Source organism: Leptidea sinapis, chromosome 34 (assembly GCF_905404315.1).
Source record: "Leptidea sinapis chromosome 34, ilLepSina1.1, whole genome shotgun sequence".
NCBI classification, from domain to species: domain Eukaryota; kingdom Metazoa; phylum Arthropoda; class Insecta; order Lepidoptera; family Pieridae; genus Leptidea; species Leptidea sinapis.
Genome location: NC_066298.1, coordinates 7759182 through 7778580, shown reverse-complemented (window position 1 = coordinate 7778580; position 19399 = coordinate 7759182). Strand labels below are relative to the sequence as shown.

General features: G+C 33.8%; 2 protein-coding genes across 3 annotated transcripts in view; one reads left to right on the top strand and one right to left on the bottom strand.

Moving 5' to 3' along the window:
* The first annotated feature begins 2032 nt into the window (after window positions 1-2032).
* On the top strand, window positions 2033-3277 carry LOC126975084 (dnaJ homolog subfamily C member 25 homolog). Its single transcript, XM_050822894.1, has one exon. The coding sequence runs from the start codon at window positions 2195-2197 to the stop codon at window positions 3212-3214; it is 1020 nt and encodes a 339-aa protein (XP_050678851.1). The 5' UTR covers window positions 2033-2194; the 3' UTR covers window positions 3215-3277.
* Window positions 3278-4475: 1198 nt separating this feature from the next.
* LOC126975077 (blood vessel epicardial substance) overlaps window positions 4476-19399 on the bottom strand; it is a 63241-nt gene continuing 48317 nt past the window's right edge. Inside the window, exons 3-7 of one of the 2 annotated variants that reach the window (XR_007731624.1) lie at window positions 18714-18816; window positions 16310-16450; window positions 14609-14744; window positions 10274-13362; window positions 4476-9308 (exon numbers count right to left, since the gene is read on the bottom strand). Coding sequence is in view for 1 of the 2 variants with exons in the window: in XM_050822887.1 (XP_050678844.1) it covers window positions 9244-9308; window positions 14609-14744; window positions 16310-16450; window positions 18714-18816 (445 nt within the window). In the remaining variant the exon portion in view is untranslated. The remainder of the gene's footprint in view (window positions 9309-10273; window positions 13363-14608; window positions 14745-16309; window positions 16451-18713; window positions 18817-19399) is intronic. The other variant, XM_050822887.1, reaches the window with a different exon arrangement.

Here is a 19399-nt window from a genome sequence, read left to right as displayed (position 1 = left end):
TAACATTTATCACGATCACAGGTTCACGGTTTTTATGAATAGTGATTTTTGATTTATTGGGTTTAAGATCACTGGAGATTTTTGATTACACGATGAATAATACTTTTCACGATCACAGGTTCACACATTTATGAGTAATGATTTTTATTGGTTTATGAATAATTTAAGGTTACTGGGGATTTCCGTATCCCACCGCTGCCACCAAAAATGTTATGGATCTCTTTTGAGTTCGCTTTTTAAAAAAAACATTTATTTAACACAAAGAAATATAATATATTATAAGGAATATGAAGACTTGATTATACAATAATAGTTTTAGAGACCCTTGGGCAGAACCGTAACTTATGAGAAGCGAAAACGATCTAACTACCCGCGCGCAGCTAGGGCTTATATAACTGATTCAATAATGCTGGTTGAGATGGAATAGCAATTAAGGCAGCATTAATACCTACATAACTAGGGTATAACAGAACGCGAGAAGTCAGGGTACGAGTCCCGCATTGTTCATAAATTTTGTTTTCAAATATAATTTGTGTAATTAGTCCCAGAAGTGAGGGTAATCACTTAAAAAAAAATATTAAATACTTCCATCGAAATGGTCTTCACAGAAGTGCACTTTTTTTAGGGTCTACTGTATATTTCTTTTTATGTCTGGCATTAACTTTTCCCTAATTTTTGGGTCCTCAGGCATAAAATAACATAAACTTGTCTTTATTGGAGTTTATCAGGTGTTTTAACTGTAAAATTTAAGCACAATATAGTATTTATTTTCCAATTTTACAGAGAACTTTATAATTTTGATCTTTACTGCGTAGCCTCATGCAAACGAGAGCGCGACTGTTGAATGACCGAGGGTATGACGTCATCGGCTAGTGAGCGCACGCCGTCGAATAAGTATATCTCAGCCATTTTCAAGATATGAAAAAAATAATAACACAGTTGTTCTCGTAATTGTAGATTTATTTGGCATTTGAAATAAAAAATGTTTGTCAGACCCATTAAATGTGTTAGAAAGAGGAAACACTTCTAAATATCAGGATCTCAAAACATTTTCACTATATCGGATATCGTCTAAAAGTCTATCGATACAGGCTAAGCGATATAGAGGTTAAGTATAACGATGGTCTAAACATGATTTGCGATTTAATATTCACTTAAATAAAGGAATAGTCTCAGCTTAAGAAATGACAAAATAGTAACGCCTACCTAACGGGAAGTTAAAATTCAAACCTCCGAGGAAAAATAGGAGTCAACAGAATTATTTTTGTAAGTTAAACTTTAAATTTCTTTACGCACGCTTGACTTCGAGAGTAAACTAAATTAAGTAAAGTAAGCTGGTGAATGCGTGACGAGAGCGTTACGAACGAACGCTAACTTTAGGTGAAGGGTAATTTCTTGATTGTTGCGTAATTCCGTTTTTGAATAAATATTTTGTTTTACTTCCGTAAGCCATCGTGTGGTCTAAAACACTCTCGTTTTTTTTAATTTAATTATAGACCTAATTAAACTAAAAAAAAACTTTAATTGTAGACCTTGCCTCTCGGTTCACCCAAATACCCTGGCTAATGATCTCTTAATCCGTCCCAGAGCGATGAAAAGGCTGAAAAGGAAGGATGTGTTATAGGAAGGCAGATGAGACACTGGTCTCTTCGTCCAAACGTCATACTCACCCAACTCATCCGCTTATAGTCTTGTGACTGATCGCAGATCCGACTTAGATAAGAAAAAAAAAATTATAGACCTGCTTATATCTAGTTTCCCTCGTTTACTTGCAAGGCAATATAGTATATTCTTAATTTATTAGTACACATTACGCTCAATATTCTTAGATTTTCATCAAGCCTTACTTTATACCACGTTTATTTGTACGGCCGTGTTACACCAGCTCCATTGTTTTAATCCATTAATCATTGGTTAGTGCATAAGTCGTCACTCGTCAGCACCAATATTCTAAGGTCAGCACCGTCACAGGTGACAGCGGACACCTCACGCTCTACAATCACAAGTACACATGCATGTGACAACTGACAACTTGAAAGTTGATTTAAGCACCTGGCACTGGCAACAATAGGGGGTATTAGCTATTACTGCATTTGTAAATATTAATTAAAATTCTTACATATTTTATTGGTAGTTTGTGATATTTTATTATGACAGAAAGTTCTCTTATCTCAGTCTTAAAATTGATTCCGTCATGATGTGTGGTGTGAAATTATTAAGTTTTTGCTTGATAGTCCTGTGTCACATTAGTTGCATTTTCACTCACGATCATTTACTCGAAGGAATTTACTGCGGCAAAGCAAATTGTTACGAGGTTTTAGGAGTTAAAAGAGAGACGCCAAAAAATGAGATTGCTAAAAGCTACCGACAGCTGGCGAGAAAATTCCATCCGGATCTTCACAGGGGCGAGGAAGCCAAGAAAGTAGCTGAAGAAAAATTTAAAGAAATTGCTACCGCTTACGAGATACTACGAGATGACGAGGCACGCTCAGATTATGACTATATGTTGGACAATCCACAGCATTACTATGCCCACTACTACAGATATTACCGAAGACGTATGGCACCTAAGGTTGATGTCCGAATAGTTCTCGCAGTTACCATTACTTTAATCTCTATAATGCAGTACTATAGTGCTTGGTCAAAATATGACACAGCTATCAAATACTTTATGACTGTCCCTAAATATAGGAATAAGGCTTTAGATATAGCCAAAGCTGAAACAAAAGATTCTCAAGGTAAAGGAAAACAGAAGAAAAGTAAAGGAGAACTCAAACTAGAACAGGACAGAATAATACGTAGAGTGATAGAAGATAATATGGATATCAAAGGTGCATATGCAAAGCCCGAAATCAAAGATATTCTATGGATACAGTTAATTATTTTACCATACACAATTGTATGTTACATTCATTGGTACTTAAGATGGTTTTGGAAGTTTACAGTTTTAAAACATCCTTATGGTGAAGAAGAAAAGTTATATTTAATTAGAAAGTATTTGAAGATGGGCCATCATCAGTTTAATGCTCTTGACGATCATGAGAAACAAGAATACTTAGATGAGGAATTATGGATTTGGGATAACTTTGTTGTTTGGAAAGAAATCAAAGATGAGGAAACTAAAAAGGCATTAGCCGAGAATAATAAATACAAACAATACAGAAGATATATTAAAAATCATGGTGTAGGACGCATGACATTTGATGATTCATGATACTCTGTGTATTTGATTTTGTTTATTTATTTTTATATTAATGACCTATTAATTTAATAAAAATTAATTCCCTCAATATTTGTCTTTAAACAATTTGACATGTGTCGACACTGAGTTTCGTGCCAGATTTTGGCAAGACAACATGTCCTGAGGATGCCTTGTATAAAGGCTAAACACATGTTGAATTGTTTAAAGACAAATATTGGCGGAATTAACATTAAAGAAAACTCAAATCATATATATATATATATTAATTTAATGTTTTTGTTTTAATAATGTACCAAAAAACAAGTGGTATAGGAACTTCAGAGTGGATAGAGATGGGTTCCTATTTTAAATAATTACAATTGAAAAATATGTTGCAGATACTTATATTATTGCCCAAAAATCAATTTTGTTTTGCAAATTAAAAAAACTATTAGCCTTATTTTTTATTAACACCAATTCAAAACAACAATCCTCTTCAATTTAGGCGTGGAGATGATTGTTACTTTTAATTAATTTTTATTTGATGAATGTTATGAATGAATGATGTATGAAAACACATTTCATATGAATATTCAATCACTTATTATTTAACTTGCTACTCCTTGTATGACCAATGCCCATTGCTGCTTCATCAAAGGAATTTAGATATGTGAATCCAAGATTGGTCGGTTGTGAAGATGTAGGATATGTTAAGGGGAGTTTATTTTCTTACTAATCTACAATTAGACTAATTAACACAAAGGAATTTTAGCTTCAGTATACAAAAAACAAATACAAATTCATGAAACTAAGTAGTAACTGTTGGTGTCACTGGTACAGACTCCCCAAAAGTGAAAGTTTCCCTCATAAAAGTTCATTGTGGCAAACAAAAAGAGATTTAGAGATATTACTTATATTTAAAAAAATAACTGTAATATTTGTTATGCACCACGAAGATTGATTAGAAATAAACTGTCCATTTAAAATAAATTCAATAAAAAAGAAAATTATTATTACTCCATAAATAGCCACATGTATGGAACAAAGATTAAATTGATTTAAAATCATATGATATTTCATATGTGTTTGTAAAACCCATTTTCGCCGATAGATTATATATTATTTTTATCCAATTTATTACAGGATTGAAATCTGTAATATTTTTTATATAAGAATATGCAGTCTTTAAATATTTTTTCCAAATAAAATTGAATCAATTATCTGAATTGTTAAATCATTAATTATATGAATTTATATTTAAATTATTGTAAAGAATCAAATTAAATGAAACATATTTTACACAATTCAATAGTTATTTTATTTATGTCTATCTCACACACACTACAATGACTTCAGTGATCAGGCACACACTTATTACACATGGCAACTTGTTAAGGCATTCCACAAATACAACTCCATCATCAAAAACAATTTCTCTCGTTATTGGTAAAATATTTTTTTCTCATAAGATTATGTTATCAGACCTCAGATTTTATTTTATTTCAGTGGGGCCAGCAAGTATCAATGAGAGAAATTTAAAATATATCTGGTTGAAACTATAGAATAAAAACTATGTTAATCTTGGTTTTTTTTCAATTACAAGCATTGGAACTAGATATATTTCTCACAATTTTTTTATAGAAGAGAAGGACAAATGAAGTATACATACAGGTTCACCGAATGGGATGTGATCACCTCAGTACATACTCTCATGTAACACCATAGGTGTCAACTTGAGAGTTGCTGACCTTTTATGTGTCAAATAAATGTACAAACCGATTCAAAAAGACATTGGTATTAATCCTCATTATAATGGAGACACCTTAGATCATTTATACGCCTAGATAGACTATGGCAGCTGTGAAAACGTCGAAAAAAAAATAGACTTTAGAACTAACCTTTATTTTGAGCAATTCACGCACACTAATATATAGTGTTATACAAATCGCGAGTGTAAGTCGTTGCTTGTCACGCACACTAAACTAATATGCCCGGCCTTTTTATCAGTTGTTTAACAGCAAGACACTATCTAGACATATAAATTATCTAACGGCCGTTATCAATAACGTATCTCTAGTTACGGATACATTGCTATCACCGTTTAATGACAAGATCTTATCTATCCATAGTTAAGTCCAATATAGTTATAGTCCAATGCTTTATGTCGATAGGTATTGAAATGTAACTAAGCCTAAAATGATAGATTTGTCTACCTCTCGTAAGTTAAACTAAGGATAGATAAGTATATTGAAAACGGCCGTAAGTGGGGATAGTCTACTGTTATATCTTTTGCACTTGACACATTATCAAGAACATAAAAATGAATATTTATTATACCATAATAAGTATCCTAAACATTGTTTTGTCTGACCATTATTCACAACCATCTCTAATCCAGCCAAAAATATTTTTTCGTCCATAATAATTTAAAATATATCTTGACATTTGGGTGGAATGTACAGCCAAGAGAACTGTCAAACAATGAGTAGGTATTGATGATATGACATCTTATTTTGATGGTGGAGTGTCTGAGTTGAGAAAATCTTAATTTTGGCATTATGCAGCAATACTTATCTCACATCCTTCAATCCACAATTTATTATTTAAAACACATAACAGTTTCATACATTGGCAATGGCAGTGTGTTTATGATATTAAATTAGATAACTTTTAACAATATATTTTTGATTAATTGATTTTATAACATATTGATGTTGTTACATTGAACATTCATACATTCATTAAAATTAGGCTGAAATATAGCTTTTACAATAAACAACACATAATATTTAAGACAGTTATAAATGTTATCTATTGTTTTCCACTAAAATGCTTAGGAACATTTCTTTTGCAGAATGAATATTAGATCAGATCTTAGATCATTTATACATCTAGATAGACTGTGACAGCTGTAAAAACGTCGAAAAAAATTGTGTTTTGAACTAACCTCTATTTTGAGCAATGCACTAACACAAAGTGTCATACAAATCGAGTGTAGGACATTGCTTGTCACACACACTAAGCTAATTTTCCTCGCCTGTTTTTATCGGTTGTATAACATTAAGAGACTCTATCTAGACGTATAACTTATCAAAGGAATATTAAAGGATTGGATTTAAACAATGTCATTTTGTTATAAATTCTGCTTCAATACTGTTAGGTTTATAAATCAATTAATTCATACATCTGGTAAACTACAATAATATGGAATGTTTAGTCTAAATGTATATGTTACGGGCAACGTGATTAACTGGGCATTATTAATAAGGACCGGCCATTTTTAATAATGTCCAAGAGCGATGGGCAAAGTGATTAATTTATCACTTTGACCGGCCATTATTAATAATGCCCGACGGCCCGTGGTCCATGTAATAAGTCAGTGTTTGAGATAGCTTGAATTTATCACTTATTACTTTCTTAATAACTTTCTTGCACAGTCCTTAATAGATATTTTTGTTGATTTTTCTCAGCTTACTAATTTTTAAACTATTTTTTGTAAAGTAATATACTTGTCAAAATAAAAGTAGTTAACTAATGATGTTATTACATTTTTAACTGTTTATTTTTTAACTACTTTGTTCAATAGTTTATTTTTTGCTAACTTTTCATGATAATTTTGTAAGTTTAATTTCAATTAATAAACAAAAACACTACAGTTCACCTATTTTATTACTTTGCCCAAGATAGGGTGGGCATTATTCATAATGGCCGGGAAAAGTGATTAGTCATGCTGTTTTAGTCACATTGTCCAATTGAGTCGGGCATTATGAATACAGACCGGCCATTATTAATAGTGCCCGGACTTATCAAATTGCCCGTAACATATACATCATATTTGTCAACAATTGTCCATCAGTTTGTGAAGTGGAAATATATACAGTAGAGCCTGGATAAATAATCCGTACTCTGGCTAATCTGAACTGCCGACTGCCCCTCTCTCTCCCTTACCGTTAGCTGATCTTATGTTTTCTCTTAAACTATAGTAAATATATTTTGTGAAAATATACTTGCATTTTTTTAACATACTATAAACAGGGGTTAGTTTTTGGTAGTTCAGATTATTGAGGCTCTTCTGTATATTGGTAGGTATGTTTTATTTTTGTAGTACCTATAAAAACTACAAAAATACATACTAAACACAACATAATTAAGGGTTATTTTACTCATATAATAAGTAAAGCAACCATAATCCACTGTGTACCAGACAGTATGAAAACACAATTAATACGCCAATGAACATCTGAAAGTAATGGATCTGAATTATAATAATATTGTTCATTAAATAATAAATACATTCCTGCAAATATATTGCTGATAAAGTATTTTTCATAGTAATTTATTGGTGTAGTAGAGATTAAAATCCTTCATCAACTATTGTTTCTAACAATACTTGTGCGTATTTAGATAAAAGTGGAATAAAAAAAGCGCAAACAATATTAGGAATCACAAAGAATGCTGTACAAATTATAAGAAATCATAACCAATTTAAATCAAATGAATCACTATTATTGTGCGACAAAAAATGATTGATGCATTTACGATGAATGTTCAACTTCTGCTTGTACATTATGTCGAGACATCTACTGGGCGTCCATGAATAGGTGGGACTAAGGTAAATGGGAATGACTTTGGTCTATGAGCTTTTAGATAATCAAAAAAAGTTACTTTAAAGTTCGACGGTTTTTGAGTATTAATCATTAGAGCTTATTTGAAATATGGAAAAAGTGATACCCCGTGTCCGTTGTATTGTTACTAAAAAATGATCTAAATAACCTAAAATCTTCAATCAATCAAATCAATGATCGCAATGATTTGTATGTATAATAAATAGACTTGATTTGTGTAACTATCTTAAAAACTTGCTCAATTAATGAGGTACTAAAATGGTATCATTTGCAAAAATGACTTGACAAAAGTGTGAAAACAATTTACCTACTTTTAAAATAAAGGTGTGAATTTTTTTGTAAATTCAATGCACACTTTCATGACAGTAAATGTTAATTTCACCGAATCAATTTTTTGTTAAATCTATTATTTCAAATTTCAATAACTCAAAAACCGTAACACCCAATTTTTTTTTGTTAACTGAAAGCTCATAGTCCAAAGTCATTCCCATTTACCCTTGTCCCACCTATTCTTGGACAGCCTGTATATGTCATGTCCAAATATTTTTTTTAAATAGAAAATGTCAGGATACAAATAAGTAAAATAAAGTATTGTCAAGTCATGTATATGTGATATTTGGCGCAAAAAGCAATATGATTTTGAGTAAAATTCTATTATACCTTCATATGCCTACCATCAGGATTGCACCCTCTGTTTTATGTTTATATTCTAGTATTGGTAAAGAATAATTACTAAATATGTCCCGGGCATAGAAGCTTTTTAACTCATCTACAAATATTATTGCTGTGATAATATGTCACCACTTCTTATCACCAATAAAACAACATTCACACAAAACCAATACACTACTTTTGTACATTTAAATACAATATATATTTACAATCAGTTCCATCAAAACATATCATCATCTTCAGTCTAATTAAATATCTATATTTAATATAATATGTAGTTAACAAAATAATGGATTCTGAATACCTAATTTGTTAATATAAGATTGTTCTATGATATAAACGATAATAGTTCTTCTCCTAACAATAATAATACAATATCACCCATCCAGTTACGGTGGCCTGTCAAATGTGCTGAAAAAGCATTTCAAGTTAATTCAAGCAATTAAATATTATTAATTGGGTAGCTACCCGATTGTTATTGGATGATAACCATAGCCAATCTTATAAAAAGCAAATCAGAAGAAAAGAGATCAAATACAACATAAAATCACAATTCGAAATTCAAAAAACCCGCGAACGTCACGCTTGACAGCTACCATAGAGTCACATAAACAACATTGTATTATTGCAACTGAACAACGCGTACCACCCATTCGGCCGTCCAATGAACACAACTAGGGAGCATATTTTCATGTACGCAGAGTCAATATTGCCCTAGCGGGGATCACGTTTATATGACCTGACCGCTAGGTGCAACGCGTGCCCTCAGACTGGTGTCTCGTGATCCACCTCTTCTATTCTACCAAGCCGCCACGCGTTAGGATCAGCAGCTGAAACATAACAACATTTCTTCATAATATGATACTCATTTTATCACTTACTAGCTGATCCGACAAACGTTGTTCTGTACATAATAAATAAAATACTGTTTTTATGAATTTGTCAATTTCATATTTCATAACATGTTTTTAGGCAAGAGTCTCACGGGATGGGGAGAGGTGAGGCAACCGCAAATGGACATCCGCAATAAAAGGTGTCAATAAATGCGTTGCCGGCCTTTAAGGTGGGAGTATGTTTTTTTCTTGAAGGTCCCTAAGTCATATGTGTTCGGGAAAACCGCAGCCGGTAATTAATTCCACAAAGTGGCTATACGAGGCAAGAAATTTCTAGCAAAACGCGCGGTTGTGGAATGCCAGACTTCAACGTGACGTGAAGAAATATTTAGTAAAATATGCTCCCTATTGTTATAATGAAATTGTTTCACAGCAAACCTGTCAAACCGTGCGTCAATAAATTCTCTCATAGAAAATATATCCATACAAAACAAATATTGGAAATAATAAATAAAAATATTGATTATGGGTCCCAAATCGAAATGAAAACTATTCCATCTCTCAAGTTGGACTAAATTGCACTCCATGAAGTAATCCCCATTTAAATCCATTCATTAGTTTAGGAGATCACTGGAAACAAACATCAGGACACTGGATTTATATACATTATGATCTCTTCTTTAAGTCTCAGGTACGCTACGCCTTAGCTGGTTCTGTATTGACTCCAATTTCTATGTTATGGTTAAATCATGCCGCCGCTCTTTTCTGATAGGAATTTGAAATAATTATAATATAATAAATAACAGACAGTTATTTAAATTTAGCAAACCAGCACACTCACTGTGGACATCGAATAAAATGCAATAATAAATTATTATGATTCGCTTGCTTTTCGTTTGGACTGTGATTTAAAGCAAAACCATGGCGTGAGATAGGTACTCAACAAATAAAAATAATATTACCTGAATGTCTCGGGTCTGCCAAACATGCTTGGGATTTTTGAGAAGAAAGGCAAGTAGGGTATACGGTAATAATATAATAGAACTAGGGCAGGCGTTAGAAATATTACAGAGTTACGTTAGGTCAAGATACACTAACCTGACGAGTCAAATTATATTATTATAACTAAGAATCAAACGAAAAGCAAGTTACCTATATGAAAACATTATGCATGAAACTAATAAAGTGACAGTCAAGCCTGTTTATCTTGACCAAGATATTAGATATGAGTCAATGATATTACATATTATTAGTACTATTTAGTCATTAGTGCGCGCATAGCGTAACTCGAAAGTGTCCTAATTGCGACGCATTTTGAAGGAACGTTACACTTATGCACAATTGACAAACACTAGCTGTCTTCTTTTTTCCTTATTGTTTTAATAATGCCATCCTTTTTACATCTTGTCAGTGTGTTGCGCTACATTTTTTACAGTTGTTTTGTGAATATATAACGTATCTAATATCATTGGTAATAAATAAGGTGGTTAACACACAAAGTAGGCTATAATTAGGTAATATAAAATTTGAAAAAAAAAATCGGTTGTTTCTTTATATGCTTAGATTTTTTAATGAGCCTTAAATTTATATACAGCCTTTGTTTAGTCATGGTTTGAAGGATTATTAACAAAAACTACGTTTTTCATTTTAATTGTATGCATTAAAAATTTCGCGTAAAATGTAACATGATATTTTTCAAATTTCCTAACAATGCAAAATTCACTTTAATTCTGAACAACTAAAATGAAGAACAATTTTAATAGAGGTTATTTTAGAATTATGCAATTTTATCATATTAGGCAAAGTTGTCTTAAAAAATCTAATTTCTTCATATTCATGCAGATATAAAGCAAGCATTTATCATATTAATACAATAGGCATTGATATGAGTTTGTGAGTGTTCAATAGATCACGGTTGTGCTAACCTAGATACATGAAAAAAGGTAACTGTGATTATGAATACATACAACTATTATTTACTATATCTATATCTATAATATCAAAATTAAATACTACATCTATAAGTAATATGGATTGAATTTGTACTCAAAAATACCTACACGCAGGGGCGTAGCTACCGCCGTATCTGCCGCATCAATTATACGGGGCCCTCTAGCCGCGGGGGGCCCCGACGTGCGTAAGCAAAAATTAATAAATACTCCCCAATTTTTTTTTATTTCAAAAATGACAAAAATTAAAGAAATCTAACAAAAAAACTAAACTAATCATCAGGTATAAATGATTTAATCAATCAGTTTGCCGAAAAAAGGCAAGGAGTGCCTTGCCTTTCATTTCCTTTAATTTTAATTGTTTGAAAAATTTTTGGAAAAAGTGACAGATAATTATGATGAATAAATATTTCTTTTAATTTTATGCAAGCATTTTTTTTTCTTTTACGGGGCCCCGCTTCGCCACTACCTGGACGACTACTTAATTTATAGCAATGGTAAATATAACTTAACAAGGTACACTGTGTGCGTATAAGACAACATAGTTAAATATAATATTAGTAACGTAACCTGAGTTAGATACAAAATGAAATGACTAAGATTTTAATTTTCATTGAGGACGGCATGGTCGAAAATGTAAGATCGACAAAGCTTCAATATAAATTAAAAAAAAATAAAGCTATTAATATTCTTAATCGTAATTAGATGTCCCTATCTTAAACCAACATACGATATAACATTTTATATTGTGTTTTGCACGAATGTTAAATTATTTTTTAAATTAAATTAACTATTAGATGCTTGTGTCCGTGGCATCTTGAAACTCAATGGCGTCTTTCAAATTTTGTAATATACGTGTTATTTTACATTAAAATTAATAAAACACAAAATAATTAATGACGATATGTTATCCCCAGTGTCTTTCTTATTTCTCTTAGTATTATTTATATATAAAACTCAAAGGTCAACGTCACACATTGTTCGAGACTGGCTCGAGTACGTCCACTTGGGAGTAGTAGTAGTTGGAGACCAATCCTTAATCTAAGTAGACATTATTTCTTACGACACCCCTTCTAGCCAAACCCATATAGGTAACCATAAGTTATTTCATCCCAGAAAGTGAAACCATATCTCACTTTTCATCTCCCTCATTATATATTTATCAACCTCTTTTGTATAAATAATAACAGTAGTTTTGGATATATCGGAGGTTTTCCATCAAGGGTACCTATTTCGCTACCTTTTTTATTATTTACTCAATAATGCCAAGTATTTGTCTTATCAGCCTCGTCTTTTTATGTTTACCATACATGCAATCACTCCGGAATTTACATTTATATTTTGATATCATACAAAATTTAAGACATCATATTATTATATGTTTTTAAACTTTTAGGCCCCGACGTGCGCAAGCAAAAATTAATAAAAACTTCCCAATTTTTTTTTATTTCAGAAATGACAAAAATGACAAAAAAACTAAAGTCATCATCAGGTATAAATGATTTAATAAATCAGTTTGCCGGAAAAAGGCAACGAGAGTGTGCCTTGCCTTTAATTTCCTTTAATTTGAATTGTTTGACAAAATTTTGTAAGTGACAGATAATTATGATGAATAAATATTTCTTTTAATTTTACGCAAACATCAAATTAATAAAATATATATCGTGGGTACCCGTCATAATAATTACAATCATATAATTAAAACGAGTATAGTGTATAATAAAAGTTAAGTAGATAGTAAAGTTAATACACGAAACAAATACATAAAATTATACACCTACCCCCTTATTCATAATAGTCTTCTTACTTAAAGCATTGCTAATTCTCACTCTGTCTTCTTCTATTGACCTAAGTCAGAATGAGAAAAAAACACTCCTAAGCGGCTGTTTAAAGTTAGCGGACCATTATGAATAAGGGGGCTAGACTACACTTAGAAACAACAAAAGCTTGCCATAGTCATGCATATAAAGCATATTAATAATGAATATTGATATTTAATGGGGATGCAATGGGGGATGAGGCTCTGAGAGGTGGGGATGAGGGGATGGCGTTAATTCAGCAGCTTTGCGTGGACGGCGCTCGTAGCAGTGGAGCGTGTTCGCCTGCGGTACATGAACACAATACGTCAAACATGGCATAAGTTAGATCACGAGTTACAGCATGTGTTGCATCACAAGGTTTTTTTGGGTAACTGTTTTGTTTTTATGAAAATAAGGACGAGACGAGCAGGACGTTCAGCTGATGGTAATTGAATTACAAATACAAAAATTCAGTGCGGCACTAAAACTGCGCTCGTCACCTTGAGACATAAGATGTCAAGTCTCATTTGCCCAGTAATTTCACTAGCTATGGCGGCCTTCAGACCGAAACACAGTAACGCTTACACATAACTGCTTCACGGCAGAAATAGACGCCTTCTGTCATGTCGGTCATGTATTTCAGTGAAAATTATATTGCAAGATCATAACTTTCTATACTATTATGAACAAAATCAGCGTTATTCAAATGTTTTTATGAAAATTGTTGGTTGAATATGAATAACGTGTCCAGTCGCTCGAACCGAATATTGCTCGAAAGAAGTGTAAGAACATGACTTGGTTTGCATTACTTTGCTTGGTTAGCTTACAAAGACATTTTAAAATTTAAAATCTCTCAGTATGTGGCCACAGAATATTTTCATATGGCAACTATATTTACAATACGTATTATGCTAAAGGTTGACAACAGTTATAAAGCAACGGGCACACTGTAGATTACGGAAACAGTAGCTCTAGCTGTTGTGGATAAAAGTGAATAAGTTGACAACATGGTACAATGATCGAAACGAATCGTAGGCATATTCATTTAAAATGTTACTCGATTAATTTTATTTAACTTAACTAAACTACTAGATATGCTAACGATTCGCGTGGTTGATTAACTTGCTGCGTAAGTAAGCGGTTCAACAAAGGTGAGCAGAAAATAAATCGACCAAATGAATGTTTAATTAAAAGACATCGATGCCTTGCAAAATCTACTGAAGCAGTAATAAGTGAAGCAATCTAAAACATATTTTTGATCTAATAATTCAAATACAACTTCAACTATTTCTATTCGCTATGCTAATTCTAATGAGAATTCAAAGTGCGAACACCTTCGTTGGACCGGTCTGTACGCAGTATTATGTAGGTATATGCGGCGGTATTCAAGGCGACATATTATAACAATCATGCTTACTCAATTAGTATTCAATACTAAGTACTTTACACTGAATTACGAAAAAAATGAATTCTGCTATCGAAATCTGTATCTAGCTGTGAATTCGAGTGATATACGGTTTGTATTCCTCTAAATGCCAGGTCTGCTTACCTTGTAGCTGTCTGTTGAGCAGCGCGGTAATCCCGGGCCCGTCTCCGGACTTCTTCACGATCAGCATCGGCTTGTCCTCACCGTCCTCGTAGCTGTTCGGCAGGTGGCCGTTGCTCACCGCCATCGTTTCACTCACCTGAAATATCATGGTCTATCGTCAGTAGGTACTTTAAGGGCTAATTCAGACGGACTTGTATTTATGAGGTTAGCATTAAGAGATTGGAATGCACGGATGAAGTCAGTTTGAAAATAGAAATTGGCTTCTTTTTTATGCTTTTAAAGGGTCGCTTTATTAAACATGTGCGAGCACTATTGTTTTTACACGGCTACACTCCGTCAGGACAATTTTCAAACTACCTACTTAAATAAATAAAACGCCCGCTGCGTGTGAACGCAGATCTAATGCTACGCCGGGTAACATATAACGAAAGATGGCGAAATGAAGATATAAAACAATCAAGAAATATGTTCTAGTAGGTTCTACCTACTTCTGTAGGAGAACGCTGAGATAACACTTCTTTGAAAGACCGTTATAAAGGGGCGGTTGATGCATTCAACAATATGATAAAAAAAAATATAAGTATAATTAATAAATGGAAGTATGGAAAATTAAAGAAAATTCAATATTACAAGCATAAGATTTATTTTCCACAGTGCCAATTGGAACTCAATCTGTAATATCATCACTTACCATAAGGTGGTCAAATAACAGGCAATATTTTGGTTAAATGTATAAATATTTGGTCAGGGACAATAAAAATAAAATGGAATGTGCCTGAGAGTTAGACCCATGTCGAATGTATACATATGATATTTTATGGCACGAAGCTTATTGGTTTCAAAACATATCCTTACTTTCTTCACTGGTTGAAAATATGATTGCAATAATAACATACATACATACATACATACACACTCACGCCTTGTTCCCGTCGGGGTAGGCAGAGACAATAGAATGCCATTTGCTTCTATCCTTACAAACCTCACGCGCTTCCTCTACATTCATTACTCTTTTCATACATGCCCGCCGGTTGCGGGTGCTTCGGACCTCTCCTTTTCTCAAAACGTCCCCAATTTGGTCGACGAATGTTCTACGAGGTCTCCCGCGACCGACTTGCCCACACACACTTGCCTTATATGTTTGATACGTCATTCTTTCTTCACTCATTCGCTCCACTTGTCCAAACCATTTCAGCATTCCTTTTTCAGTCCTTGTCACAACATCCTCTTTCAAACCACAACGCGCTCGTATTACCGCATTCGGAATTCTATCAATCAGTCTTACCTCACACATACTACGCAGTGATCGCATCTCAACTGCGTTAATTCTGCTTTTATGCTATATTGATTTCACATTCTACAATAGGCACTTCAAACAATGTTACAAAAAGAATTAGTATACTTTCATTACTGTTTCTACTCTATAAACTGTTTATTCAAACTTCTTCACAACTTTATCACCTCTTCCATCCTTATCATCAGTCGGACTGTGACATGCATCTTGATTTTGGATTTAGGCGCTATATTAAATTCTGTTCATAGGTAAGGAAGTGGGTACAAGGCGTATATTTTTTACCGACCACTCTTAAAAACCAATACATAGATCCTTACTGTGACTGTACCATATTCCAGCTGTTTCTACGAAAATCTAAGATAATCTTATTATTTCAGGAGGATAGGTAAATCGATTATAAAACGAACCTGCATCAGCTTGTGAACGACGTCTCGTCCCAGAATGTGATCGAACACGGTCTGAAGGAACGCGTCAGACATTATGGACAACTTTAACTTGTCCCGGTGCCACACCAGCACTCGGGACTCTTCCATTGCCATTATGGACACCTGAAACCATATTTGGAAGATATAAATATAAATAAAATTTGTAGCCAAAATTTATGAACGATGCGGGACTCAATCACGCGACCTCTTGGGTTCTATACAACCTGTGAGTTGAACAAGACTTACGTCTTTACGTACCAAGATTTAAGAAACTATGCGCCACTCAAACGGTTGGCTCACTGTAAGATCCCTCGAACGGAACGAAATTTGGTTATAAATTTAATTTAAATAATCCCAGAAGTAAATACAGACGTTTAGATCTACACATTAGCGCTTGTCCCGCGTACGAGTAGTTAACTCGGATTTATTTTTTACGAAACGTTTAATGTTACTTCCAGCTGTAAGACGAACTGTGGTTGAATTTAAATGCACGCACATTTGGCAGATTGACGTCATGAAGCCATCATCCACGTGCCATGCACAATTTTTAACACACCCAAAGGTGGCGCAAAATACCCAGCTATGATTGATTACTGTCTTATTATGAATTTGTCTTGTCTGTTCCAGCTGAACTGATTAAGAAATGACTTTCAATGGAAGGTAGGCTCAATTTAGTAGGGATTTCCTAAATGTATACTTCGAATATTAATTACGGTTCCACACAACTTGAACTTGATATGACTACCCTATAAGGGTAGGGTGAGAGCATACCACATTGGTTGTCAACCGCGATAGAACTGTAGATTGTTTGCATTTACATTTTTAAATTTATAATTTGAAGCAAGTTATAAGGATACAAAATAGCTTAACACTTCTTTTTCACTTTTAGTTTTGCTGAACGAATTATTTCGGGAAAAAGTTGGTGCATATTATTATTTTCTGACAAACGGTCTTTAATTTCTAAACATTTTAGTTACCTAATTCGTCAATAATATAAATGCATTTAAATTCGTTGTGAAAGCGAAACAAACCGATGGTGTTGTCGAAATTAAAGAAATGCCAACTTCAAACTAACAAAATTGTTGACTATCGAATTATCTCCATTAATATTTTAAACAATCATGACAATGTACAATCATTTGTCCCGCTTCTTACAAGCGAAAGTTGTATTGAATAGGGTTGCTTAATAATTAAGATTACAAAACAATAGCTTTTGTCCGATGACAACAATAACATCCCAATTTACATATAAATATATTGTATGAGATGGTATGATAATTAGATAATCTAAACAATTTGTTATAATTTTAAAGTGGTAACTCTCACTTCTGGGATTAATCTATACTAATATTATAAAGCTGCAGTGTTTGTTTGTTTGTTTGAACGCGCTAATCTCTAGTACTACTGGTCCGATTTGAATGATGCTTTCAGTGTTGGGTAGTCCATTTATCGAGGAAGGCTATAGGCTATGTTTTTTTTTCAAAATTAGGGATCCGTAATAAAATTGCTATTTTGTAACACAAGGTGTAAAATCGAAAACCTATTTTTGCGTGCGCTGCAAAAACTATTGACAATAGAACAAAATGATGTACAGGCTATAATATAGGCAATATTTTATTACTTATAAAACTATCGCGTGAATTATACTTTATATGGCAAAACAACGTTTGCCGGGTCAGCTAGTACACAAATAAAATTTGTAAACAAAATTTAATGAACGATGCGGGACTCGAACCCACGACCTGTCGCGCTCCGTGCGAGTGCAATACTTTACAGTTATTTGTCATCAACTGTAAAGTAGGTTCCTGTAGATGAAGCCACAACCTGACAGTTGAACAGAGCATACAAGATTTTATGACGATACGTCACTCGAACGGTTAGCTCAGTTGGGAGGGCATTCGCACAGAACGCGAGAGGTCCCGCATCGTTCATAAAATTTTGTTTTCAAAATTTATTTGTGAATTAGATAGATAATCTTTAAAACATAACAAACAAACAATTTGCGCCAACAATTAATAATGCAACTATATTTTACTTTAAGGCGACACTAAATGCCAGCGACCAGCGTGATGGTAGATCATACTGATCTAACATCATTAATCGAAGTTGACAACGTTTGATTAGTAATGAGTGTGTGAGGGGAGTAGGTTCGATGAGGGCAGCTCAGAACCGATCGTCGTGGCCATCTTTGGGGGGGGCCTTTGTCCAGTCAAGTGGACGTCTTGCGGCTGAAATGGAGTGTGTGAGAGAGCCATGAGTGTTACTCGCTCGGCTCAGGCTCGATATAACTGTCTCAGGATAGGGACATTGTCTTACTAAGACCTGTACAGCTAAATACAATATTGGACCATGTGATTTTAAGGTAATATTTAAAAAGAAGTATTACCTGAAAGAACTCGTCAGTTGACACACCGAACCATTCAGGCGAGTCCAGGAAGTGGTTCGGAAATACAATGTGTAACGCGCGCTGGTTCTGAGACACCACCAGCCTGAAACACGAAAAAGTATTCGATTAAAATTAAAGCCGCTTCGCTTTTTGCCTCCAACCCGACTCTAGACGACACCGGAAAAACACCGCCGAGGAGACAGTTCGGATCCGGCTAACCACAGGCCTATCAGAGCTCTTACCTCCCTGATCTCCAAAATCATGGAGAGCATAATAATTAACCACTAGCTCTTTGATACCTACCTATATATGTGTATATATATCTAGAAGGTCACCAGTTGATGTACGACCAGCAGTACGGCTTTCGCCATGATCAGTCGGTTGCCGATCTTCTGGTATACCTAACACATAGATCTCGAGCGATTGCCGATTTCCGATCATCTGGATAGCAAAGCCACATTGCCATTGTAAAAGCTGGGCGTTATAAATAGAGCACGGCAATACTTCAAGCCAGCCCAAATTCTAGCGCTCAACAAAACGCAGGTATTGCTGTCATTTCTGGTCTGGCGAACCCCAGTACCATCACGATCCATTTGACCGCGTGCAAGACAGAGCAGCTCAAATTGTCGGAGACCCAGTGCTCTGTGAACGTCTGAATCACTTGGCGTTGCGTAGAGACGTTGCTT